The following is a 22,601-nucleotide window of genomic DNA, read 5'->3' as shown; positions in this document are numbered from 1 at the left end:
GCATGAGTACGCCTGATTATCAGAAGCATATTGGCTCAATTGGGTCATTCCCTGTCCATGGCACCAATTATGAGAAAAACTTAGGTGGTTTTAAGGGATTCTCTAAAACCCAAACATCAGAAGGGGACCCCTCTAAATGATGGTGGGGGGTTTGTTTGTTTGTTTGTTTGTTTGTGACCCTGAATCAATACTCTAATTTCTTCAAGGGAGGAAACTTCTTAAGGCACAAAGAGAATCAAGTATACAAGTGCTTTTCAGCATTAAGCAACCCATCTCCTTATCTGGTCGGGTGCTGGTTCACCACACCACAGTCACATTCTTGCAGTTGAGAACTGTGTGTGCATCCACGTCTTCCCGGCCAGTGAAACTTTAAGTTAGACACAACTTATTCATTCAGTTGCAAGATCTTGGCACCCTCCCCCACTTTGCATAGCCTTGCTCTTCAGCAACCATGCAGACAGGCACATGAGGTCAGGGCAAGGTGACATCAACCAGTGCCTTCTCAAACTTGCAAGTGAATCCACCAATTGTGTTCCCTCAAGGAACTGATGCAAGAGAGCCATTTTGCTGCAAGTTGCAGGGAGCACTGCTCTTGCCTCCTCCTCCTCCTTCTATTACCTTTCACAAACTAATCATAGTATTGTTAAACATTGCAGTGCTTCTGCAATACTGCTTGTTAACATATTTTTTAAACCAGCCAGAAGTGGTTTTATAACATAATGGGAAGTGAGTTTAAAAGTGGAAGCTTCACAGCCACACCAGCAAGGAGGAAGGGGGCAGGAGGTGAGCCCAAGGTTCCCCTAGGCTTTCCCCCCACAGTGCTAAACTATGGTAGTGTTACGTATATGCAAAATGGGTATCTTTCTCTTGAACAGAAATTAGAATCATGGAATCAGAATTGGAGATTAATTTTAGACCTCTTCTTCTTCATTTACTGCATTTAAATCTTGATTGTTTGCAATGGAAATTGATTTTGCTTCCAGTCAATTTAAAGTGCCACATGTATTTATTGCTTAATTTAGATTTCTTAACCGGTGCTATTGGCAATTAAAATGCATGCCAAACACGTGCAAAACCTGAGGTGCTCAGTCAGATCAACAACTATTTACTAATCTTTGTTGTAAGAACATCTGGTTAATTAAAACTGAAAAACAACAGCAAATATTAAAATATTCAATTAGCTTTAAATTAAATATAATTAAATACCTACTTTCACTAGTGGTAGATAACTTAAGAGATTCTTTGGACTGACACAGAGGCAGAAACTCAGTCTCAGGACTGCTAAAACTTTTCCTCTTTTGGATCTCTACATTTTGGTCACTGGGGTGTTTGGTGTTTCATCAATTGCTAGCTGAAGCTTTAAGCAATAGGCGGCCTGATTAGTTCCTTCCCGCTCTCCAAATCCTAGTTCCCGTGATCCCCAGTGGAGTGATCTAAAAGCCACAGAAAAGTTGAGTCTTGAGTTCTCGGCCTGAAGCAATTTTTGTCTCTCTCCCACCCTGCCCCAACATGATAATGTCCTCTAATGCGATATATCCTGTCTGTTGCCATGGGATCCTGTGAGGTCACCAGATAGAGCTAATTGCCCCCTCCCACAGGAAGGATAATTAGCCAAAAAAGAGAGACTATAATCAGAGCCCACTTCCTTTTACTTTATTTTGTTGGAATTCTGTGGATGATGGAACAGCATTCAGGCAGGCTCCAGTCCCTAGGGCATGACTGGGGATGGGGTGGAGAAGGGCAGTTCAGGCTATTATCTTCTGGGTGGGTGGTGTGCCTGTTTTATCACTGCTTGGCTTTAAACCAGACATTGTTATGGCCAGACTTCAATTCTGATTGTGTTGCACAGGTGAACAACATGTTTTATTGGAAGCATCCCACTGTGTTCAATGGATCTTACTCTGAAACAACTCCCAAACAAATATGCTAGGATCACAGCCTAGTGTTCCCTGAAACAGGGAGCTGAGTTTCTTGTGCCTGAAACCCAGTCACTCCACAGTCTATGAAAGGGCTCCAGGGCTAAGAAAAACCCTTTCTAGAAATCAGATGCATTACCTTTGATCCTCTCATTGGAGGTGGTCATTTTTACAACTGAAGAGCACATTATTTTGAAAGCAGGAATTGCTGGATCAAAATGACAAAACTTCAAGGTCTGCTACTTAGACCAGAGATAGGGAGATTGTGGCCAGATCTTGTTGGATTTTAAGGAAGGGCCATAGCTCAGTGGTAGAGCATCTGCACTGCAAGCAGAAGGTCTCAGGCTCAATTCATGACATCTCCAGGGAGGGTTGGGAAAGACACCATGCAAGAAACCCTGGAGAGCTGCTGCCAGTCAATGCAGTCAACACTGAACTAGGTGGACCAATGGGCTGGATCACTATAATGCAGCTTCCTCTGTTCCACAACTCAAATAATCCCTGACCATGGGCCATGCAGGCTGGGGCTCATGGGAACTGGAGTCCAACATCATCTGGAGTTCCTTAGGTCCTTTTAAAAAAGTTTTAAAAGTTCTAGGAACAGGAAACTTTCCCCATATAATCTTGCCTGCTAAGGGACCCCTGTTCATTGCAGAGGTTGTGCAGCATGTTCTATGTTAGGATGAAGAGCCCGTTCATGCAGTCCTGGCTGAGCTCATCACTCTCAGTGAACTCAGGGTGACTAGAAGGCAACCTGACCCTCTACACTGAAGAGGGGTACACTGCAGCAGTGAGCAGGCTCTCAGGACATTGCCCATCACTGCTGATCAAAGAACCTTGGATAAGGTTTCATGAAAGTAAAGTAGGACTCTCTGAGTTCAGTTCCCAGTTCCTCTAGTAGCATATGGTAAACTTAAGCCAAATAAATCAATAGTTTATAAGAAACTATTTTTTCCAAGACAGAGTCATTGATTCACATTGTGTAGACACCAGAAGTGCAAAATTCCAGTTGCCCAGTTGCCAATGGCTTGTTTAAAACCAAAAGGCGAAATGGTCATTCTGGTTACTGAGTTACCTTTGCTCCTGGTACCTGTCTGCTAGTTGATCAAGGTATGTCCCCTTCCTCCTCTGCTACTACTCAGGCACTGCTACACGTAAGCAGCATTCTCTCATCAGCCAGGATGCCTGAGATGTTATGTTTTGAAATATTTTTAATTTCCCCTGTTATGAGAAAGAACATCACAGGAGCTACTTACGTGACCAGGAACATTGCAAAATCTTTTGTTTTTACTTTCAGATCAGGGAATACCGGTGTAAGGTCTTCTTTCAGAAATGGCAATGAGCTACATATTTTTATTTTATCCCCTAACCAGAGCATTCTGCCTTCTACCTGCTCCTGGGCACAAATGTAAAATGTGGTCTGCATGCAGAGATGGCAAAGTTACATCTTGTTTCAGAAGGTCAGTGAAGCAAGGGACTCAGACACAGGTCTGCTATCAAAACCAGCAAACTAGCATCACATTCCCCTCTACACTCCTCATACTGAGGGGTCATTGAGCTATGTGTTTCACTGCCTCCTGATTCATTTCACAGGATGCTGCTGGTGGAGGCAAGGAAATAGTGTAATTACATCCCAAAACAATGTAAGGCATATGACATGTGATGAAGGCAACAAGAGAAACCTAACACAGTGCTGCTATTTGAATTTCTATAACATGTAGTGTTGTGTGTGTGGTGGGGAGAAGGGTCAATGAAAGCTTATATGCCGTTATAAATGAGTTTATCTTCTGCAAGAGTCTTTGCTGTAACAGACTAACACAGCCACCCTTCTGGAAGTTCTTCGAATGTGTAGTTCTGCCCTGAACATCACTCTCTTCCTGCTAACTGATGAATTATGGCTCTCCTCTCTCTTTGCTTTCTCAGATCTCAATGCCTGCCAAGAAAACTGCAGCTTTTGCAAAAAGAGATATATGGCAGTAATTATTAAGCATAGAAATTAATTTATGAAATGTTTGCTTTGCGTCATGTATTATATGAGTGCATAATATGGATTTGCTGGCATTTAATACTCCTGGCGTTTGCTGGCATGTAATGCTATTGTAGAACTCGGGAGTAGGGGTAACTGGAGCCAAAGCTCTCTGCTATGGGCTTCTGAAAAGAGAAAAGATCCAAAGACTGGTTGTTGAGCTTTCTATGGAATCTGCTGCTCTAAGAGGTTGAGATCAGTTTTCCGTAGAGTGGGCCTACAATACAAAGGACAGTCCTCTGCTTGAAGGACTCCTCTATTGGAATGGTTGTCTTGTTATTAACTTCAGTTAATGGCTATTTAACCATACGAAAGGAGAGAAAGGGTTCTGAAATTGCCCACGGACAGGATAGCATACAGGTTACCTGCTCAGTTTTCCAACCATGGTGAGATGTATTGAGTTGTATCCAATGAAACAGTTCCACTAGGACAAGAGGTTTTACCTGCCTCTCCCTTCATTCCCCCCCCCCCAATCTGCTCTGGGTGTTTCCCCAACCCTTCAGAGCAAAATTATAGGGTGCACAGGGGGTGTGCAGGGAGAAGGTGAGGAAGTTCCATTGCACAGTCTTTGTGCTAGTTGAACTGTTTGATTGCACTGCATTTTTATTTAAATTACAGTAGTTATTTCTAAATTTGCACCTACACATATAAATTAGCACATGCAAATTATATGCGAATCTGCATTGTCCTTTTGGGGATGATGTGCAAGTGTGGCCACTCTGCTTTTGGGAATTTAGAAATGAATAGTCCTGTTAGCATCTCAAGCTTTATTCTTCTGAACGCAGGTAGTATTTGGCCTTGGGACTTTATTCTGCATTGGACTGGCTAGTTCTGTTTCCAAAAGGAAACCGAGTACGGTAACTTCCAATCTTCAGGATAGATGTGGCATTTCACACTTCACTTGCTGAGTGGGAAACCACCTGATCTGCTCTCTGCATTTCTTGCCTCTGAAGGGCTCTCAAAATGAAGTGCCAAGCTGCTGAAACAGCCGTTTCACCCCACATTCTCCACCCAGGCAAGCAATCATTTCATCTGAGGGAGGTGACGATTTCTCAGCTTTTCAAATGCAAGCAGAAGGTAGCACAACAAACCACTGAGTGATCCAGTACCTCTGCTCAGTGGACAACAGGTGCAATGAGTAGATTTCAAAGCTGCACTCTTGCAATCGTACAGGCATTTCAGTTTGCCAGGTGGAATAACCCCCCTTCTCTTCCCCCTGCCCCCCTGTTCTGAGGGTTCTCCTGAATCGTACCAGGACAATTTTTGTCCTTCCAGTGATGAAACTGGTTAGGTGAATCGCACCCAAAGTTTGCAGCTAATCAGAGGGTGCTCATGGGGGCACTCTGGGCATGAGCATTTCCCTAGGAGGACAAGTGAGGGGATGTTGAACACTGTATATGATCTGCAGGTCAAGGCCATCATGGTGCAGTGGTGAAAATTCATACAACCATTGCTTTACCAGTTGTGGTGCTCTGAGACCAGCAAGACTAGAGACAGAGAAGTCTAGGGATGTGCCAGGGGAAAGCTTGGATGTGCTAAACCCAGGCCCCCCTCACTTCCTTAGCCCTGGAAACAGCAAAAAAGCATGCCATTAATGTCAGTTGGAGGGGTGAATTTGAAAGATTGTGGGGGGGGGTCACTGGAAAATCTCCCCCAATTTCAGTCCTGGCTGGTTTGAGCTGCAGGGATTAGGGAGTGGTGGTTTCTCCTCCACAGAATCGACCACCACCACCTTAAAGATTGCTCAGTGAATAAAGTAAATCTCCATAGGACTCACTTTGAGGAAAGTGGGCATAAGCTTGCAGCCTTAACATGATAGCTGTAGACAAAGGCGACAGAGGCACACAGAAGCAGCAGCTGAGTCCAGCTGTCTAAGAAGGGAGCTGCAGGGATGATGTGGAATCATTACTATGGAGATGAGCTTCTGTCTGTACCCTTAGACAAAAGCCACAGGCATTTGGCTTTAATTCAGCCAGGCCTCCCAATCCTGCTCCAGTTTCTGGGAGGAATGGATGCCTCAGTGTTGGAACTGGGATTTGTACTAGCGTGCAGGGATAGAATCTTCATGATTGCATCTCCCTCAGTATCAGTGCATAGGACTGGGCCATTAGTCTGTGGTCCTAAGCACAAAGAAACTAATTTGAGAAAAACAGCTGTATTTTTGGCAGCAAAAGGACAAAGATTGGTCTACTTTCAAACTAACTAGTTGTGATCTGAGAGATCTGCTTTGTTTGTTTGTTGTCTTAAGCTTATATCAGCTATCCCAAGGGCAGGGTGCTTAAGTATTTCTTACTGCACCAGTTCCTCCCCCCTCCCCGCCTATGCAAGCTTATGAGGGATGCAATTTAAATCAAGAAAATTGAGCGGAGGACAAAGGTTAGCTCCTCTGCTATTACTGTGGCCCTGATCCACTCCCACCCGATTGCTGCTTTTAGTGTTGGGTGAGGAAACATGCAGGAGTTGCTGTTCACAGATATCCTGCACCAATTCTGGAACTTTTGTAGGTGGGACTCTGTTTCTATCTTGCATTAGTCAGTAGAATAAGTAGGTGGTGGGAACTTGTGACAATGGTTTATAAGGCAAGCGTGGGGAAATTTTTTGGTTAGATCTTTACCTCTCCACCCCCATGGACCACCTTAGACACAAAGATGTCAGCTGATTAAATGTTTCCATTATTTAGTGGTGTGGAAACTGTGCTGAGGACAACAGTTTAGGGAGCCACAAATGACCACACAGAACATGGCAGATGATAGGGGTATCAACAAATAGGGAAGGTTTAGTACCTGGGTTGGCATGGGCACAAAAGGACCTACAGGACTGATGCTGGCATCAGCTTATTTTTGAGACATTTTATATTTGTTGGGTGTCCATCCAGGCCTGTACATAGTTACAGATGCTCGTTTTATTATTATTACTTTCAGAATACACTACCTTTTTCCTACAAAAAAAAGTTGTTTATTTCCTGTAGTCATTATAGTACTATGATTCACAATGCAAAATTATACCTGCTGGAGCATTTTCTTCAGAGTTGGCAAAAAATAGGGGTTTTGTGGGATTTCTTTTTTGCTTTAACATATCAGGAATGTAGAAGCACTTGTAAAGCATGGGACAGAGAAACAAAGAGAAATGTTAATCATAAGAACTGAGTTATATACATGGTCATCTGATCTTACGTGTGAGAAAGGAGTTTCATGCTGCAGCTCTACAGAACAGTGTCTTCAGATTCTTTAGGTTCCTGCTCACCCTATGATAAGCCATCTCTCCTCCTCATATTGCACATGTCCTGAAGGCAAAGTTCTCTTTCTGAATAGCTATAGCTCAAGTCAAACCCCAGCACCAGCCCACATAGTCTGAATAACATGGATGAGACATTAACATCTCCAAGTCACTGTCTGTTCCCTGCTGAGATAACAGGGCCTGCCCTATTTTATCTTAATTGGTTGGGAATTTGAGGACTGGTTTCGGCTGACCAGCAATGCTGTAGTGACTCAGGACTGAGTGGCTACTTCCTCTCAGAGCAGTTTGCTTTATGGATGTCTGTGGCACCTACCATGAGTAGCCTGGCTGAGTCTTACCTGGCTTTAGGCCACAAGATACACACTATTTCTTCACTTTAGGATCCCTGAAAGTATTTATTTAACAGATTTCTATATCATTTAATAAAAACAACAACCACCCAACACCTCTAAGTGGCTTAAAATAAAAATTGAAAATATTCATTAAAACATACTGGTGATTTTCTCAGAATAGATTGCTCTCTGCACTAGAACTTCTTTTTCCACCAGGCTGGGCTAGTTATGATTGGACACACAGAACTATTTAAGAATAAGAAGAGACTGGCCCACAAATGTATGGTCTTAATCCTGCTACTCAGGGATCTTTGTGTTCTCAGCTCAGTAGTACTATAATTTACAATGAAGCTGCAATCCTTTGAATTTTGATTTGTAAAGACATTCCACTGCAATCGTCGGGTTCAACTGACAAGTTGAATCTGACAAAGTAGATGTTAGTCCACAAGCATTTATGCCATAATACATTTAGGGGTGCTACAATGTTCTTTGTTGTCTTAAGTATCTTTGGAGCAGAGTGTTAGTACAAGCAGTGAAGAAAGCAAAGAGCTCTGTGGTCTGAGGGCTCATAATACTAAATAATGCTGAAACACCTAACATCAGTTGCTAGTAATACTATAGCACTACTAATAGTGCTATAGCAGTCAAAGTACTCCACACACATTATCTCAGTAATCCTTAACAACAAAAGGGAGGTCAACAGCATTATTATCCCATTGGAAAGAAAATACCTTACCTAGAACCAATGACATAGGCAATATTTGAACTGGGGATTTCATGGCTCATGGTTAATTCTCTTTGGCACTAGGGTACACTAGTTCTCACTGTAAGTTGGAGGAGGCTGGGGGATGTCCACGAGACCTAAAAAAACCCTCCTGATTATTGCTGGATATTTGGAGCACGTTCACTGACTACAGGTTCATTTCTGAGCATAGCTCAAAGTGTCCGTTATCTTTAAGAGCCTAGACAGTTTGGGAGCAGGGTGCCTAAATAATGCTTTCTTCCCAGCCTCTAGTATGGCTGATGAGAATGTAAGAGAGAGCCTTTTCTGTTGTTGCACCAGGGCATATAACTCTCTGCTATGAGAGATTCTAGCCCCTACTTAGTTGGTCTTTTGTTGCCAGCTAAAGTTTTTGTTTTGTTTTGGCAGGTTCCTGCTCCATCTTTATTGTATTTTAAATATGTGCTGCTTGGTTTGCACTTTTTCGGACCTGTTTTACGAATTGTTTTAAAATTAAGGTTAGGTGCCTGGAGCATCCTTCAGGCCAGTCTCATTAAGTCCTGACCAGCATTCAGGGATTATGGAAGTTGTAGTTAAACAGCCTCTGAAGTACCACAAGTCCCCCACCCCCGCTTAGGCAGTGGAAGAGTGGGATACAAACTGTATAATAAATAAGCTAGTTTCAGCACAAGAGATCCCTGCAAACTGCAAGTTCAGTGTAGCTAGCACACTTCCATGTTTTCATGTGTTTGCAGTGTTGCACCCTCTTTTTTCTTGTGTGTGTTATAGTTTGTGTTTCATATTGGAGCATGGAACTGAAAGTGGCAGGTTTATTATGTGCTGCCTTGGCTAGTGCCACACATAGATGTGGTAGCAGGAATTATTAATATCAGCCTCTTGTGGAAATGGGTTTGGTTTGGATCACTGCACAGAGACAGCAGCCTGATACCACTATCTGTTCTATATGTGAAAGCTGATAATCTTTCTGCACAGGCAAGGGCTGTTCTTCTGTCAGTGCTAAGCAGTGGGAGCTCAGATTCCTGAATTCTTTTTCTGGGCTTGCCACTGACCCTTTCTGAGTAGCTGTTGAACCTTTTCCATGGTGACATGGGACAAGGAAGGCTGTTTCATGCTCTGCTGAATTCATACATGGAAGCTCCTTCAGAATAAGAAATGGCAAGATTCTCTTTTGTGGTGTCATCGTGTCAAGTGATGAATATGTGTGTATATTGCTATGTGTATGCATGCTGGGAAACTAATTGGCTGTGGTATATCCAACACATTCACACCATGTCTTGGGTCTTGTCCAGTATATGGTGCATTTTGTAATAGGAAGTGATTCCTGTGTAATTGCAAGGGAAGGAAAGAACTGATTTGCATGCAAAGCCTGATGGGCACCCCAAAGAAAACCTAAGTCAAGGCTCAACAGGGCTTTCCTACTTTCAATGCCAAGGTTTGTTCTTGCATGACCAAGCAGTGCACTTAAGCATGTGTAGATTGCTTTGTCTTCAGCACTAGTCACTCCCAGGTGGTGAGTTTTCGGGAGAACGGGTTCCAGAACAGAAGGGGCTGCAGTCTTGAAAATGGGAACCTTTTCAGTACCCTTTTATGCCAAATACGTTTTGATGGACAAGCGATTGCCCCCATTCCCCATACAACTGAACTGGCAACCAATTTTGTTCCTCAATTCTGGCAACAAAGGCAGCTTCCATCGCAGGACCTGAGGACTAAGATGAGCTAGATTAGGAGTCTCAAGGGGAGCAGGAGAGGGGCTGGCCCAACTCCCACTCACTCTCTCAGCATCCTCAGCCTGAGGCAACTGCTTCACTCCGCCTAATGGCAGAGCTCTGCTTCTGGGGCTCTCGGGGAGGAGGACAGGAGATTTCCATGCATGGATCTCTGGTGGGCCCAAAATGGCCCCAGGGTCAGGGGTGCCAACTTGAATAAAATATTGGGACGATAAGCCCCACCCCACATAATCACATGGCACGGTGCACGCACACAATTTGAATGGCAATGCCTATCGACTTTTGGGGGGTGGTCCCCCCAATATTTTATGGGGCGGGGCAAAGGGATCTCAGCCCCAAGGAGTTGGCTCCTGTGCCCCAGGGGGTCTGTCAGATGACTCTCCCCCCTGTGGGGGCTGGCTGCTGGAGTGCCTTGCCACGACGTCTCCCCCTTCCCCGCCTATGCCTGCCTTCCGCTGTCGAAAGCGCCCTGCTCTCCCTCGGCGCCTCTCAAGCGCGGAGGCAGGCAAGGCTCCGCGAGTGCGCGCGCACGCGTACTTACTCGCCGATGTCCACACGCGCACACACACCCTCACGCACAATTACACACGCCTCCTCCCGAGCCAGAAATAGCCTCGCGCGCGTCTCGCGCCCCCACTCCACTCCCTTTCTCTGCCGAGCCGGCAGCATCTCGCAGGCGGGCAGGGAGGGCCCGTTTTTTTGTTCGCCTTGCCTCTCGCTTCGCTTCCCCCCTCAGTTTCCCCAGCGGCGCTGGAGGAGATAGGAGGGGCCGGGCGCTCTGCGCTTCTGTGAGCGCGCGCGCGCCGGGGCGGGGAAGGTGGCACCGGCTGCTTTGATAGCGTGTGTCTCTCTTTTTTTCCTGTTTTATCCCACCTCCTCCTCCTCCTCCCTTCTCCCCCCACCCCTTTTCTCTCTCTCTCTTTCTCCCCTCCCTCCCTCCCTCTCCTCCGACCTTCCCGTTTTCCTCCTCTCCTCCTTCTTTCATTCTTTCTTCTCCCTCCGTTGCTTCAGAGGCTGGGCTTTTAAATGGTTTCCTCGCGGCGGGCGGGAAGAAGATGCTTGGCAGCGGCGGCAACAGCAACGACGTCAGGAGGCTGCAGCGCGACGCGGAGCTGAGCGGCGACGAAGGGCCCGAGGAGGCGCTGAGGGGCTACAAGAAGCAGGCGTCGTCGTCGGGCGACGGCAGCAACAAGGCCATGATGCAGAAGCGCGGCAGCGCCAAGGGCCCCGGCGGCGTGGCGGCGCCCAAGGCGCCGGCCGAGCTGAAGGTCTTCAAGGCCGGCAGCGTGGAGGGCCGAGGGCCGCTGGCCTCGAACCTGCGCAAGCAGAAGTCGCTCACCAACCTGTCCTTCCTGACGGACAGCGAGAAGAAGATGCAGCTGTACGAGCCCAAGTGGAGCGACGACATGGCCAAGGCGGCCAAGGGCTTCGGCGGCCGGAGCCTCAAAGGCGGCAAGGAGGCGCCGCCGCTCATGTCCAAGAACCTCTCGCGCTCCGAGCACTCGCTCTTCCAGGCCAAGCTGGCGCCCCCGGCCGCCGGCAACAAGCCCCCGCCGCCGCTGGCGCCGCTGCCCTCCAACCTGGGCAAGCCCAGCCGCATCCCGCGAGGGCCCTACGCCGAGGTCAAGCCCCTCAGCAAGGCGCCCGAGGCCGGCAGCGACGACCTCAAGTCGGACGACGAGATCCTCTCCAGCAAAGGCAAGGCGGCGCAGCAACAGAAGCAGCAGCAGCAGCAGCAAGCGGCCCCCCAGCCGGCCGGGAAAGGGGCGCCGGCGGAGGAGAAGGCTTTCCTGAAGGTGGATCCCGAGCTGGTGGTCACCGTGCTGGGCGATCTGGAGCAGCTGCTCTTCAGCCAGATGCTCGGTGAGTCCGTCTCTGCAGTCCCTCCCCCCTTCCCATGGATGGATGGATGGAAAGCTGCCTTGCTCGGTGAAGGTTATTGGGGAGACTTGGGTGGGAGGAGGAGTGAGCGTCCCCTCCCCAGAGGACAAGTGTCAGCCGGCGCTCTTGGTTTTGGGGTGCCTGCATGGATTGGAGGGTGACCCTCCGCAGGCTTTCCTGCTCTCTTTGCAGAGGGATGCGTTGTAGCGTTTGACTGCCTTGCCTTGTAGGGTAGAAGAGGATTTTTAAGTGTGAGGAGTAATCAAGTTCGGCTCCAAAGTAGACCACTTCAGCCTTCTTATTTTATAACTGTAAGCACTCCGGGAGGCTTTCCTATCGCCTTCTTAATTCATTCATTTATTTTTGGTTTATCCCTTGAGCATAGCAAATAGGCTGTCTTTCACATCATCCCTGCCCTCCACCCAGAAAAACCCTCCAGGCTCCCTCCAAAAGAGGCATCTCAAACCTAATTGAGCCAGCATACTAATAAATGTTAGTTAAAATCCCCCAGTTTTCTGTGCAAAGGTGAAACAGGTAGCAGAAGTGGGCAGGAGGGAAGATAAATTTCATTCTGGTTCTTTTTTTCTTTTTCTTTTGCTCAAGACACCCAGGTTAAGGGAAAGCAAGGGAAAGAGAATAATTATTATTATTATTATTATTATTATTATTATTATTATTGCATTTTAGCTTATGAAGCAGAGTAGATTTTAGTTAGCAAGGGAGAGCTGTAAGAATAGAACGAACCCAGACCTGGGGGTTCAGCAGCAATGAGTGGAGATGGAGACTGCATAAGGATGCCGTAATTGGTGTTAAAATGGATGGCACCCCCTTTACTATATTAGGGAGGAACAGTCGAAAAGGTCTATTGCTGCATATGCAGCTATGCCATGCGAGCATCCTTATGGCAAACCTGTGAAGGAGGTATGTGTGCGTGAGAGAGAGAAGCAGAAATTGTGACTGCAACATGGGCTGTCATCCATGGAGCTGAGGCAGCAAGGACTGTGAGATGCTGCAAGACAGCTGGATTGCAGGCTGTGTCTGCATTTCCCATAAGGGGGTGTGCACACAGGGCACAGAATGAGCCGTCATTGCCTTCTGGTTGCTGTTGGTGAAAGAGGGGAGTGGTCGCTAACACAGCTCCCGTGCCAGCTGCAGCTGAAATGAAAACCTGCAACATGACAGTGGGGTACATGGCAGTGAGGAAGGAAGGATGTGTCAGTGCCTCCAGAACAGACAGAGAGGAGTAGACCCTGTTTGGTTACTAGGGAGATCTGCATAGGAGCAGCAGTTGCTAGCGCTTCAGTTCTGCTCTTGCTCTACTCCACCTGGAATCTCTCTATTCGAGACACCCGCCCAGGAATGGCTGCTTTGCAGATGTCATAGGCTTAAGCGTAAGGGAATACATAGCAGCACCTCCTAAGCACCAACAATTTGGTTTCCATGCAACGGCTCAGCTCGTAATAGTGAATCTCTTGCCTTGTAAATGCTTCTGTAACTGAACAGCAGGAAGATAATTCAAACAGAAGCTTCTGCGTTTAGGAACAGAAAGTCGGGAATGATGGGCACTAGATTGGCGCTTTTAGAAACTTAGGATTGTGTGAATTGCCTTCAAATGCTGCCTATATCTTGCAAAACTACCACACCCTTTGCATTGACTGCAACTGATGCTACTGGCTGAACTAAGCACAGGGCATAGATTCAGGTGCCAACAGCACTATCTATGTGGGGTGGCAGACCAGAGCTGTAATTTGAGGTTGCAGGAGCACAGGCAGGGGAGTGGTTATGGAGGAGGAGACTGGTAATTAGATGCTGTGGAATGGGAGATAAGGAACTAAGTGCTGGAATAAGGAGCTATGGGGTTGGGGCTGAAGGACTTTATGACAGGTAGAACATGGGTCTAGAATGTGGGCAGGACTCAACTGGAGTCCCAACAGCATTGTAGGGCCTGCTGCTGATTGAGGATGGTAAATGGAATATGTGTAATTAGGGCACTGTTACACATGATAGCGAAAAAAGGGCAGTACCTTAGCGAAAGAGCACATGCTTTGTATGTGAAAGGTCTCGGGTTCAACCCTTTGCATCTCCAAATAGAGCTGGGGGAAAAACGCCACCTGAAAGCCCCAGGGAATTGCTGCCACTGAATATTGACAATACTGAGCTAGATGGATGACTGCCCTTTCTGTAAGAAGGCAGCTTCCTGTTTTTCCTAAATGGAGATAATATCTCTGCAGGAAAACAGTTTATGCTCGGTTGTGTACCCCATCACATTTGAAGATGGTGTGACAATATTCATGGCAAAATTATATTTGTGCCATTTTGAAAAATGACAGTGTGCTATCTTTGTGCAGGGAAAACTATGATTTACCAGATAATGCTGGAGCAAGGGTGGAAACGGAATGCATTGCCAGCATAGAATGTAAAGATTTGTATCAGAGTTACTGGGCATTGGCAGAACTGGGGAGAGTACCATGCAAGGCTAGTGTAGCAAATATAACGGGGCATTAGAATGGGTAGCATTGGCAAATTCGTGGAAGGGAATGACGGGGAGGGCTGGCATTTGGGAATTACAAGTCTGTAAATCCATAGAGTGAAACTTCTGTGTAGTGTATCCCCCATCCCGCTCTTGGCTGTAGCAAAGACCAGGTCAGGTTTTTTAGTTTGCAAATGAATATGTTTATTAAAAATCTCAACAAAATGTGATATAGGAATTAGAGGCTTGGTTTTGCTTGTCTAGTGGGGGATGGAAGAAGCAGGTTGCTCAGCAGCTGGTTTGTGTTTCTAGTGGAAACACTTGGGCTTCCATTTCCCCAAAGCTCCCTCCAGAAAAGAGATCACACTGCAGTCTTGGCTGATAATTGACCTGCTGTCTTTATTCCTCTCCCCTCTATTCCAAGGAAGACGTAGCTTGTAAAAGCTGAACAGTGTGTAAGAACTAGTCTGGACTAGGAAAAAAGACAATTGAATGATGAAACCTGCTTTCTGCCCCTTGCTTGCACCTCCTTCTATTGCCTCACCATTGTATCATATAGAAACATGTGCACTTAGTTCCCATTTTGTAAAATGAATAATTTGGAGCTTACCTTGATCTTCAGATTCTTCATTCTGTTTACCCCCCCCCCCCAAAAAAAAACACCCACCCACCCACCACCAACAACAACACCACCTGGAGCATCCCGAGCACATATTGAATTACCTTCCATTCTTGAGCTGGATGAAGAGAGGGGAAGGATACAGGAAAGTCCTAAGAATATATAAAGAGCTATACTCTATCAGATGAGATGTATGTTTAACCCAATGCCTGCCCCTGTCAGATTTGAATGCTTCAGTTAATTTATAATTGCATGGGGTTACAACAGAGTAGTGAATTCCTTTTGCTTGTAATCTTGGAAGCATAATGCTAGGGACACCCTGAATTTGAACTTCCTATATCTGTCTTCCATCAAATTACCTAGTTCTTGGATTAAGTTATACTGCTGGCAGAGAGTCCAATGTGAACCGTGAGAAAAATATTTACTCTTGTTTCTGCTGTGTCTTGTTGAAAGAGCAGAAAACCTCTTATTTACCTCTGTCTGTCCTCTTGTGATTTTGCATATATTATTTATCCCTTATTTGGGATCCCATTTTTTAGGTTGAAGCTTTATTTTTTTATTTTTTTATTGCTTTACTTTGCATAAAAGGAATCCTATTCCTGGTAACCTTTGTTGCTCCTGTTTGTCTTTTCTAGCTTTCTCTATGTAATATAGCCAGGACTGCTTAAAAAGTGCAGTACCATATTTTTTTAAAAAATAATTCATCACATTCTGTTTGTCTTTTTGGTGACTGTAGCACATCAGTGCTGCCATTTTCAGAAAGCTCTCTGTAGCAGTTTAAGGATCGTTTAAATGAATAGCAATAGCTAATTTGATCCTGTGCGCAACCTTGTTGGGTGTTACTTTTCCTTAATGTATGTGTAACTCAGCATCTACCATCACTGAAATTTACCGTATTTTTCGCTCTATAACACGCACCAGACCATAACACGCACATAGTTTTTAGAGGAGGAAAACAAGAGGGGAAAAAAATTCTAAACGAAATAGTGGATATATGATTTTTGTGGTTCATGCTGTGGCCACAGACATGTGATCTGACAGTGAGTTTGGAGTAGCCCAATGCAAAAATCCTGAGGATCCATGTGGATCCATGCTTTGTAACCATGGAGGAGGGAAGGAAGGGGAACCATGGATCCTCTGCTCACGACTGCAGCAGATCCCCCCCGCCACCCACAGGCATTCGCTCCATAACACGCACAGACATTTCCCCTTACTTTCTAGGAGGAAAAAAGTCAGTGTTATGGTGCAAAAAATACGGTATTTGCCATTTTGTTGTGCATCCCTGTAGTGCTAGGGGAACCTGCTGAAACTCTTCACAGTGTGCTTATGATTAAACTACTTTTAATTATTTGTCATTATATGCAGATCTGTTCACACCTTTTTCCAGGTTGTTAATGAATACTTAGCAAGAGCAAGTTCCCATGCAGATCCTTGGAGACACCTCATTGTACACCTCTTTTCACTGAGATAACAGCCCATAAATTCATTCTCATTCCTTTATTTATCCAGTTGAGTGATCCAGAAAAAGACATTCCACTTTATCCTGTGACTGTTAAGGTTTTTGGGAAACTTTTCTGAGGGGACCCCACCAAAGGTTTTTTTGGAAATCAAAGAAGCGCGGGGTTAACCTTATCTACATTTTTTGCAAGATGGCCTCAATTTCTATTTGGTTAATGAGGTCTGATTCAGTGTAACACATCTCATGCCAGCAGCTAGAGATTCCCTTTGTAAGTAAAATAACAACCTGGTTTTCCACGGATGGATGGGGTGGAAGAAGATAAGAGATAATTACAGAGCAGGATTGGGGAATTATAGTTCCCATCATGTCTGACCATTAGTCTTGCCATGGGCGTAGCCAGGGGGCTGCAGGGGACAGCTGCCCCCCAAATCAAGTAAATAAATAAAAAGACTTAACTAATTGATTAATTGCATTGCAGTTAACTTGGTTCTGTCCCCCCAATATAAAGCCTGCTCCCCTAAAATAAATCCTGGTCACACCCATAAGCCTTGCTTGCTGGTGCTGATGGGAACTGGAGTCAGACAACATCCGGAGGGCCACAGGTTCCAGGCTCTTTCTCTATTTCTCTGTTGCAATTGGTAGATGTAGATCGGTATTGCTCACAGTTTATTTTGCACCTTCACTCCTTTTCATATTTCTCAGTGCTTCATTTCCTTGCCCATCCATGTTTCGGTATTATTCTTCCTGCATTTTAGCACTTCCTCCTCCTAGTACTCTGAGCAGCTCGCAAGCTGTGCTCAGTACTGATTGTGCACTTGGGCACTAGGTATGTGTCCTACCACATAGTTTCTCTTTGGGAATGGCTGGTAGCTTGGAACATGAAAAGTTAGGCAATCCCCTCCTTTCCCCATAAAATAAAGGAAGAAATAGCATGTCTCTTGGTGCAGATCACTGCATACATGATATGTGCTATGTCAGCATAAAAAAGGGAGTGAAATTCCCTCATAGTGGCAGAGGAAATCATAATGAGGGACACCCTGGGATGTTTGCCTGGACTAACACAAAAGATATCCAGGAAGTTAAATGCCTCTTCAATGAGGTTTTAATGTCAGTTCAAAGAAATCTAGACATAGGACTCTAATCAGAGAGAACTCAGAATGAAGTGCAGATTGCATCATCTGTTTGTGGTATATCCGGGTACATATTGGGTTAAAAATAGCTGTTGCAGGTGTATCCTTGGCATCAATTAGCCAGTGACTCATTTTGTATATAACCATGGTCAAGCATCTGCTATCAATGGACTACATTTCGCTTTGAAAGTGAAGAAGCACATCATAGAAATTATACACTGAAATATCAGCATGAATAGAACTATGGATTTTGACTTGTGGGTCTCATTCTTTCCCTAGTCTTTCAGCATGCTAATGGCACCACAAGAGCGCATGCCATTCGAGCAATCCCAGTGAGTTTTCAAATGTGTTAGCAACATAAAGTCTGGAAATGGAATAAATCTCTATACTTCATAGGAAGCTTGGTCACCAGGGATGCTGTTAAGAATGCTTTCCACCTTGCAGCAAAATCATTAACACACTATCAGTCATGATGCACACTATGCTTTGCCACCATGTATGCTTCTGAATACCAGTTTCTGGAAACTGTAGCAGGGAACCAACCAACCAATCATTTTATTTGTATGCTGTGTTTCCAAAGTTAAAACCATGCTCAAGGTGGCTTGCAACAATTAAAAAATTACAAACAACCAAAAGTAGTCATAAACAATAAATAAAACATCACAATGTACAAAACCAAGTCAAACAATTTCCACGTAAATCATAATAAGATCTAATATAAAGATTAAAAAATAATATCAGTAACAGCAACAACCCTCCCAAAACAATACCCCACCCCAAGAGTCTATTCAGCAGTCTTGACTTTTGCAGCTGGAGCCAGTCAGGGCCCCACCCTCCCAGTCCCTGTGAAAAAAGGCTTGCAAGGCAGAGAGCAGGTCTTCCAGGACTCACAGCCACCAGTTTTTCATTTGCTTTTAACTTTTTGAATTACTGGAATCCCTATAATTCACCAGTGGGTCTTAAATTAACAAAGAGAAAGTGCATACCCAGGATCTCTTAACAGTTAAAACATTTACTAACCATTGTTAAGTGATCCTGGGCACAAACACCTGCTTAGAAAAATAAGAAGTGCCTTGCAGAATCAGACTGTAGTACACTTACTGCTGCATTCTTTGCAAGAATCCCAGCCAGCAAATGAAAAACTGGTCAATGGCAATGAAGAACCCACAATTTCAGTCATGCTGTGTTCCTAAGTATTGTTTGCTATCTGCTTCAGTGTATGTGTTGTATGGAGAGAGTATCCCTGTGAAAGTGCACAGACATAGATACTCCAGGAGGAGATTGTGGCCAACCTGCTGGGTGGAGATACTGGCAGGGAGAGGAGTTGCTTTGTTTTTGGTTTGGACAGAGAAACTGTGGAAGCCATTACTTTGGAAGGAAGATTAGGATATTAAATACATACATACATACATACATACACACTTTTAGGGCAGTTGCACCCCCTGTAATGAAATCAGAGGCAAGAATGTTCATCTGAGGCTAACAGCGCATAAATTATGTCCATTACATCTCCTTAAGATCTCCCATTCATTGCTCATGTCAATTCTATTGGGTATCAAATTCCATTCTATATTGACCTTGTTGGATATGGCCCGTTGGGGCTTTGTTTGCAAGTTCTTCATCCGTTCTCTAGTAACCTGATATTTCCACACCATTTAACTCACTGACTTCCCAACTCTCAGAAGATTTTCTCCCAGTCTGTTTGCTTTTCTTTGTCTTTAATTTCTCTTTAAACTATTAGGTTTCTCCTTATGCCATTCTTTGCTGTGACATGGGACTGATCCAACTATTAGTATTGCGCCCCCCCCCCAACTGTATCCTAAGCTTGCTTTCTCAGAAGTTAAATGGGTTCATAGTTTTGCTGCTGCATTGTGTTTGGGACTCTACAGACCATTAGAGGTAGCACATGCCTTGCCCAAAGAGTTCATTATTTTGCATCTTGATAGTACTTGAAATAAAGCTCTTGCTATTTGATTTCAGTGGAATTTGCACCAGTGTAATGGGTTCTGGATTGGGCTGTAAAGCTTGGACCTTGTTGGATGATGGAGCTGTCAAAAGATGGCACATCCATAGCAGGAATGTAAGACACCTTGTTGTTATAAACATCTGAAAATGAGACATTGATAGGTCGATTGACCAAAACTGGAACATGTATTATGTTGTGTTCAGATGCTGAGGAACATGTGCCAATTACTTTAAGAGAAAAGAAATTCTAAGAGGAGCAGATGTTCAAAACTATCAGAGCAGGGAGCTGTAAATATAAACATGGCTGTGGTTTGGTTAGAGGGGGCTTGGCCACTCCTCCTTCACATATTTTAACCATCCTGAGATTAGGAGAAGGAGGGCTGCAAGTATCTATGCTTGCATAATTATTGCTATCACTCAATAATAGTCGAGACTTTGTAAAGAACATGTGCAAGCTTTGCTGTAGGAATCTGTCTTCATGTTTTGGTAGGGATCTCTAGAGCAGTGTTTCCCAACCTTGGGCCTCCAGCTGTTTTTGGACTACAACTCCCATCATCCCTAGCTAGCAGGACCAGTGGTCAGGGATGATGGGAATTGTAGTTCAAAAACAGCTGGAGGCCCAAGGTTGGGAAACACTGCTCTAGAGGTTGTTGCAGCAGAAACATCTGTTTTTGTAGTGACTATTTTCAACATACAAATTATATATTGCATGTCTGCTAAAGGCTGAGTTGTAAAAGCTTGTGGTATATGGGTTTGGTAGTTACATAGACAACAGATTAGTGAAGGAAGGTCAGAGCTGTAAAGGAACTGTGCATAAAAGGAAAACCTCTGTGTTCCTGTACCCTCAAGTAGGGCCACAAGTACACATATTTATGTGAATGCAAAATAGGTAACAATTATGCTTTCAATCCAGCATCTTTTGTACAAGAACCAATGTAGTTTAATGGTTTACATGGTGGACCAGGCCTGGGAGGTCCTGGGTTCAAATCACCCCTCGGCTATTGAATATATCACTTGAGTGGCCTTGGGCATGCTATACTTTTTCAGGCTAACTGACCTCCCAGGGTCGTTGTGAGACAATTTTCAGTTTTTGTGCAGCCTTTGAAATCAAACACAATTCTTTAGCTATTTATTTCTTAAAAAAACAAACAAACCAGACTGAACTGATTGCATTGCAGTCTGTATTCTTACATACCGGTATCTAATCTAGCTAACTGACTGTTCCAAGGGCAAAACAGGCTTACTTTAACTCACACATGCATGCACACGCATGCATTTCAGGGACTTGAGCACATCTTGTTGAGCACTTTACCTGTCACAACAACCTCTGTCAAGATAATTCCATCAACAGTTATTCACCAGGAAAACTAAATGGAACCTCCAGGAGGAATTCAGTGTTGCGCGATGCTGATCATTCCATCAGTGGAAGCATTACAGCTTGCCAGATGGGAACGATCCCTCTCTCCTCTCTCACATGCTGTTCTGGGGCTTCTCTTCACCCCCCAGCCAATTTTATTTTTTTTTGGGGGGGGGAAGCCCCATTGCACAAGCAGAAATCTTTGCACAGGCTTCCATTGATGGGACTCATCATGTGAGTCCTGCTCAACTTGTTCAGGCGTAGCATACATCCAACAACAGGTGTTTGTACTACAAACAGGAGGGCTGTTGCTTTAAAGGCTCGCGTGTGAGCTGCTCAGAAGCTTTGGTTGGCCACTGTTGGAAACAGAATCGAGGACTTGATAGCTCTTTGATCAAGTCAACTGTTGGTAGAGCACCAGATTCTTAATCTCAGGGTCGTGGGTTTGAGCCCCATATTAACCAAAAGATTCCTGCGTTGTAGGGGACTATATGACCGTCAGGCCCCTTTCCATCTCTCCGATTCTCTGATTCTATTACTCTTACTGTGTTCTTATATGGAAAACACGGCAGCACGGGTGCTATTCTCCTGACCTCTGGTTTGTCATGCCGATGCTGCTTGGTGTGAAGAAGAGGGTGACTCTAAAGTCTGAGTGCAAGCAGTAGATGATGTACAACTGTGGCAGTGTTTTCTGCTTGGAGTACTCCACCAGTCCTCTGTGGAGATACAGCAATTCAGGGTACCTTTACCACTGTCTGTTCAGATTTTTGTCAAGATTGGATATGGATTGCAGCCAGCCAACTGAGAGTTGAGGGACTGAGAGTCCATTTGCAAGACTGACCATTGCTAATTAATTGATTTATGAATGAATGAATGAATGAATGATCACTCTGGGAAACCTTTAATCTTAAGAGATGGCACTCCCCCCCCCCCCGCCATCACAGGAATTGATTAGAGTGGTAACCCCCCCCCCCCCGGCAGTACTTGAGTTTGGGGTTCAAAAGCGTATGTGCATCTCTACAGTAGATTAGAGATCTGTGTAATTAGAATCCAAAGTTTGGCATTATTAATACTGATATGCTATAGTCTTCAGGCACAGAATGTGAAGTATAAAATGTTAGCTTCTCTTTATGTTTCAGAATTTTGTTTTCTTTGTAAGCAGTATTGCTTCTATGGTATCTCACTCCCTTTGCCCCTCTTACTTTGTCAATGATTTCCTCATTTCCTCTGCTTTCAACTGGGCTCTGAGGGCTTTACTCTTTTTAGTGTTAACTCCACAGAACCATTGACACCAGAGTATTTCTAATAAAACCCAGAAAGCTTTGGGGAATCAGGTCATTCCTGATATGGAGAAAACTAAGGCAGGCGTGGTCCACATAAAATAAGCGCTCATGTAAAGAAGGTGGGGCCATCATTTTGGCATATAAGTTAGCAAAAGCTAGGACACGCTAGCTATAAATAACTTGTTAATTGCTTCCTGTTTTGCAAAGCATCTGGTATGGACAATGATCAGAGGAAGATGCTGATTTATTTTACCCTGGCTTGGGGTTTATAGTTCTTGGTGCACTGGGACCTTGTTCAGTTTTGTTTGTGCTTTGGCCTCCTTTACTTTTTTATAATCAGTTGAGTATAGTGATATGAAAGGCCCTATAATTATATAAAAACACAGTGGCTTGAACAGAGATGTTCTTTGAGTCATTTTTAGACCTATGATTCTATGGCTAACCACTTATTTTGTCA

General features: G+C 44.7%; 1 protein-coding gene across 9 annotated transcripts in view; it reads left to right on the top strand.

The window, feature by feature from the left end:
- The window catches only part of NAV1 (neuron navigator 1), a 257,934-nt gene that overhangs the window by 75,938 nt on the left and 159,395 nt on the right, over nt 1-22,601 (top strand). For 7 of the 9 annotated variants that reach the window (XM_077929105.1, XM_077929104.1, XM_028734652.2 and 4 more), the window contains exon 4: nt 10,992-11,843. The exons of 1 other annotated variant lie outside the window; for it this stretch is intronic. In XM_077929105.1, coding sequence (XP_077785231.1) covers nt 10,992-11,843 — 852 coding nt within the window. Of the gene's footprint in view, nt 1-10,603; nt 11,844-22,601 lie in introns of those variants that run through there. One more of the 9 variants, XM_077929107.1, reaches the window with a different exon arrangement.

This window comes from Podarcis muralis, chromosome 5 (assembly GCF_964188315.1).
Source record: "Podarcis muralis chromosome 5, rPodMur119.hap1.1, whole genome shotgun sequence".
In the NCBI taxonomy this organism is placed as follows: domain Eukaryota; kingdom Metazoa; phylum Chordata; class Lepidosauria; order Squamata; family Lacertidae; genus Podarcis; species Podarcis muralis.
Note: the sequence above shows the minus strand (reverse complement) of the source record. Positions and strands in the feature narration are given on the sequence as shown.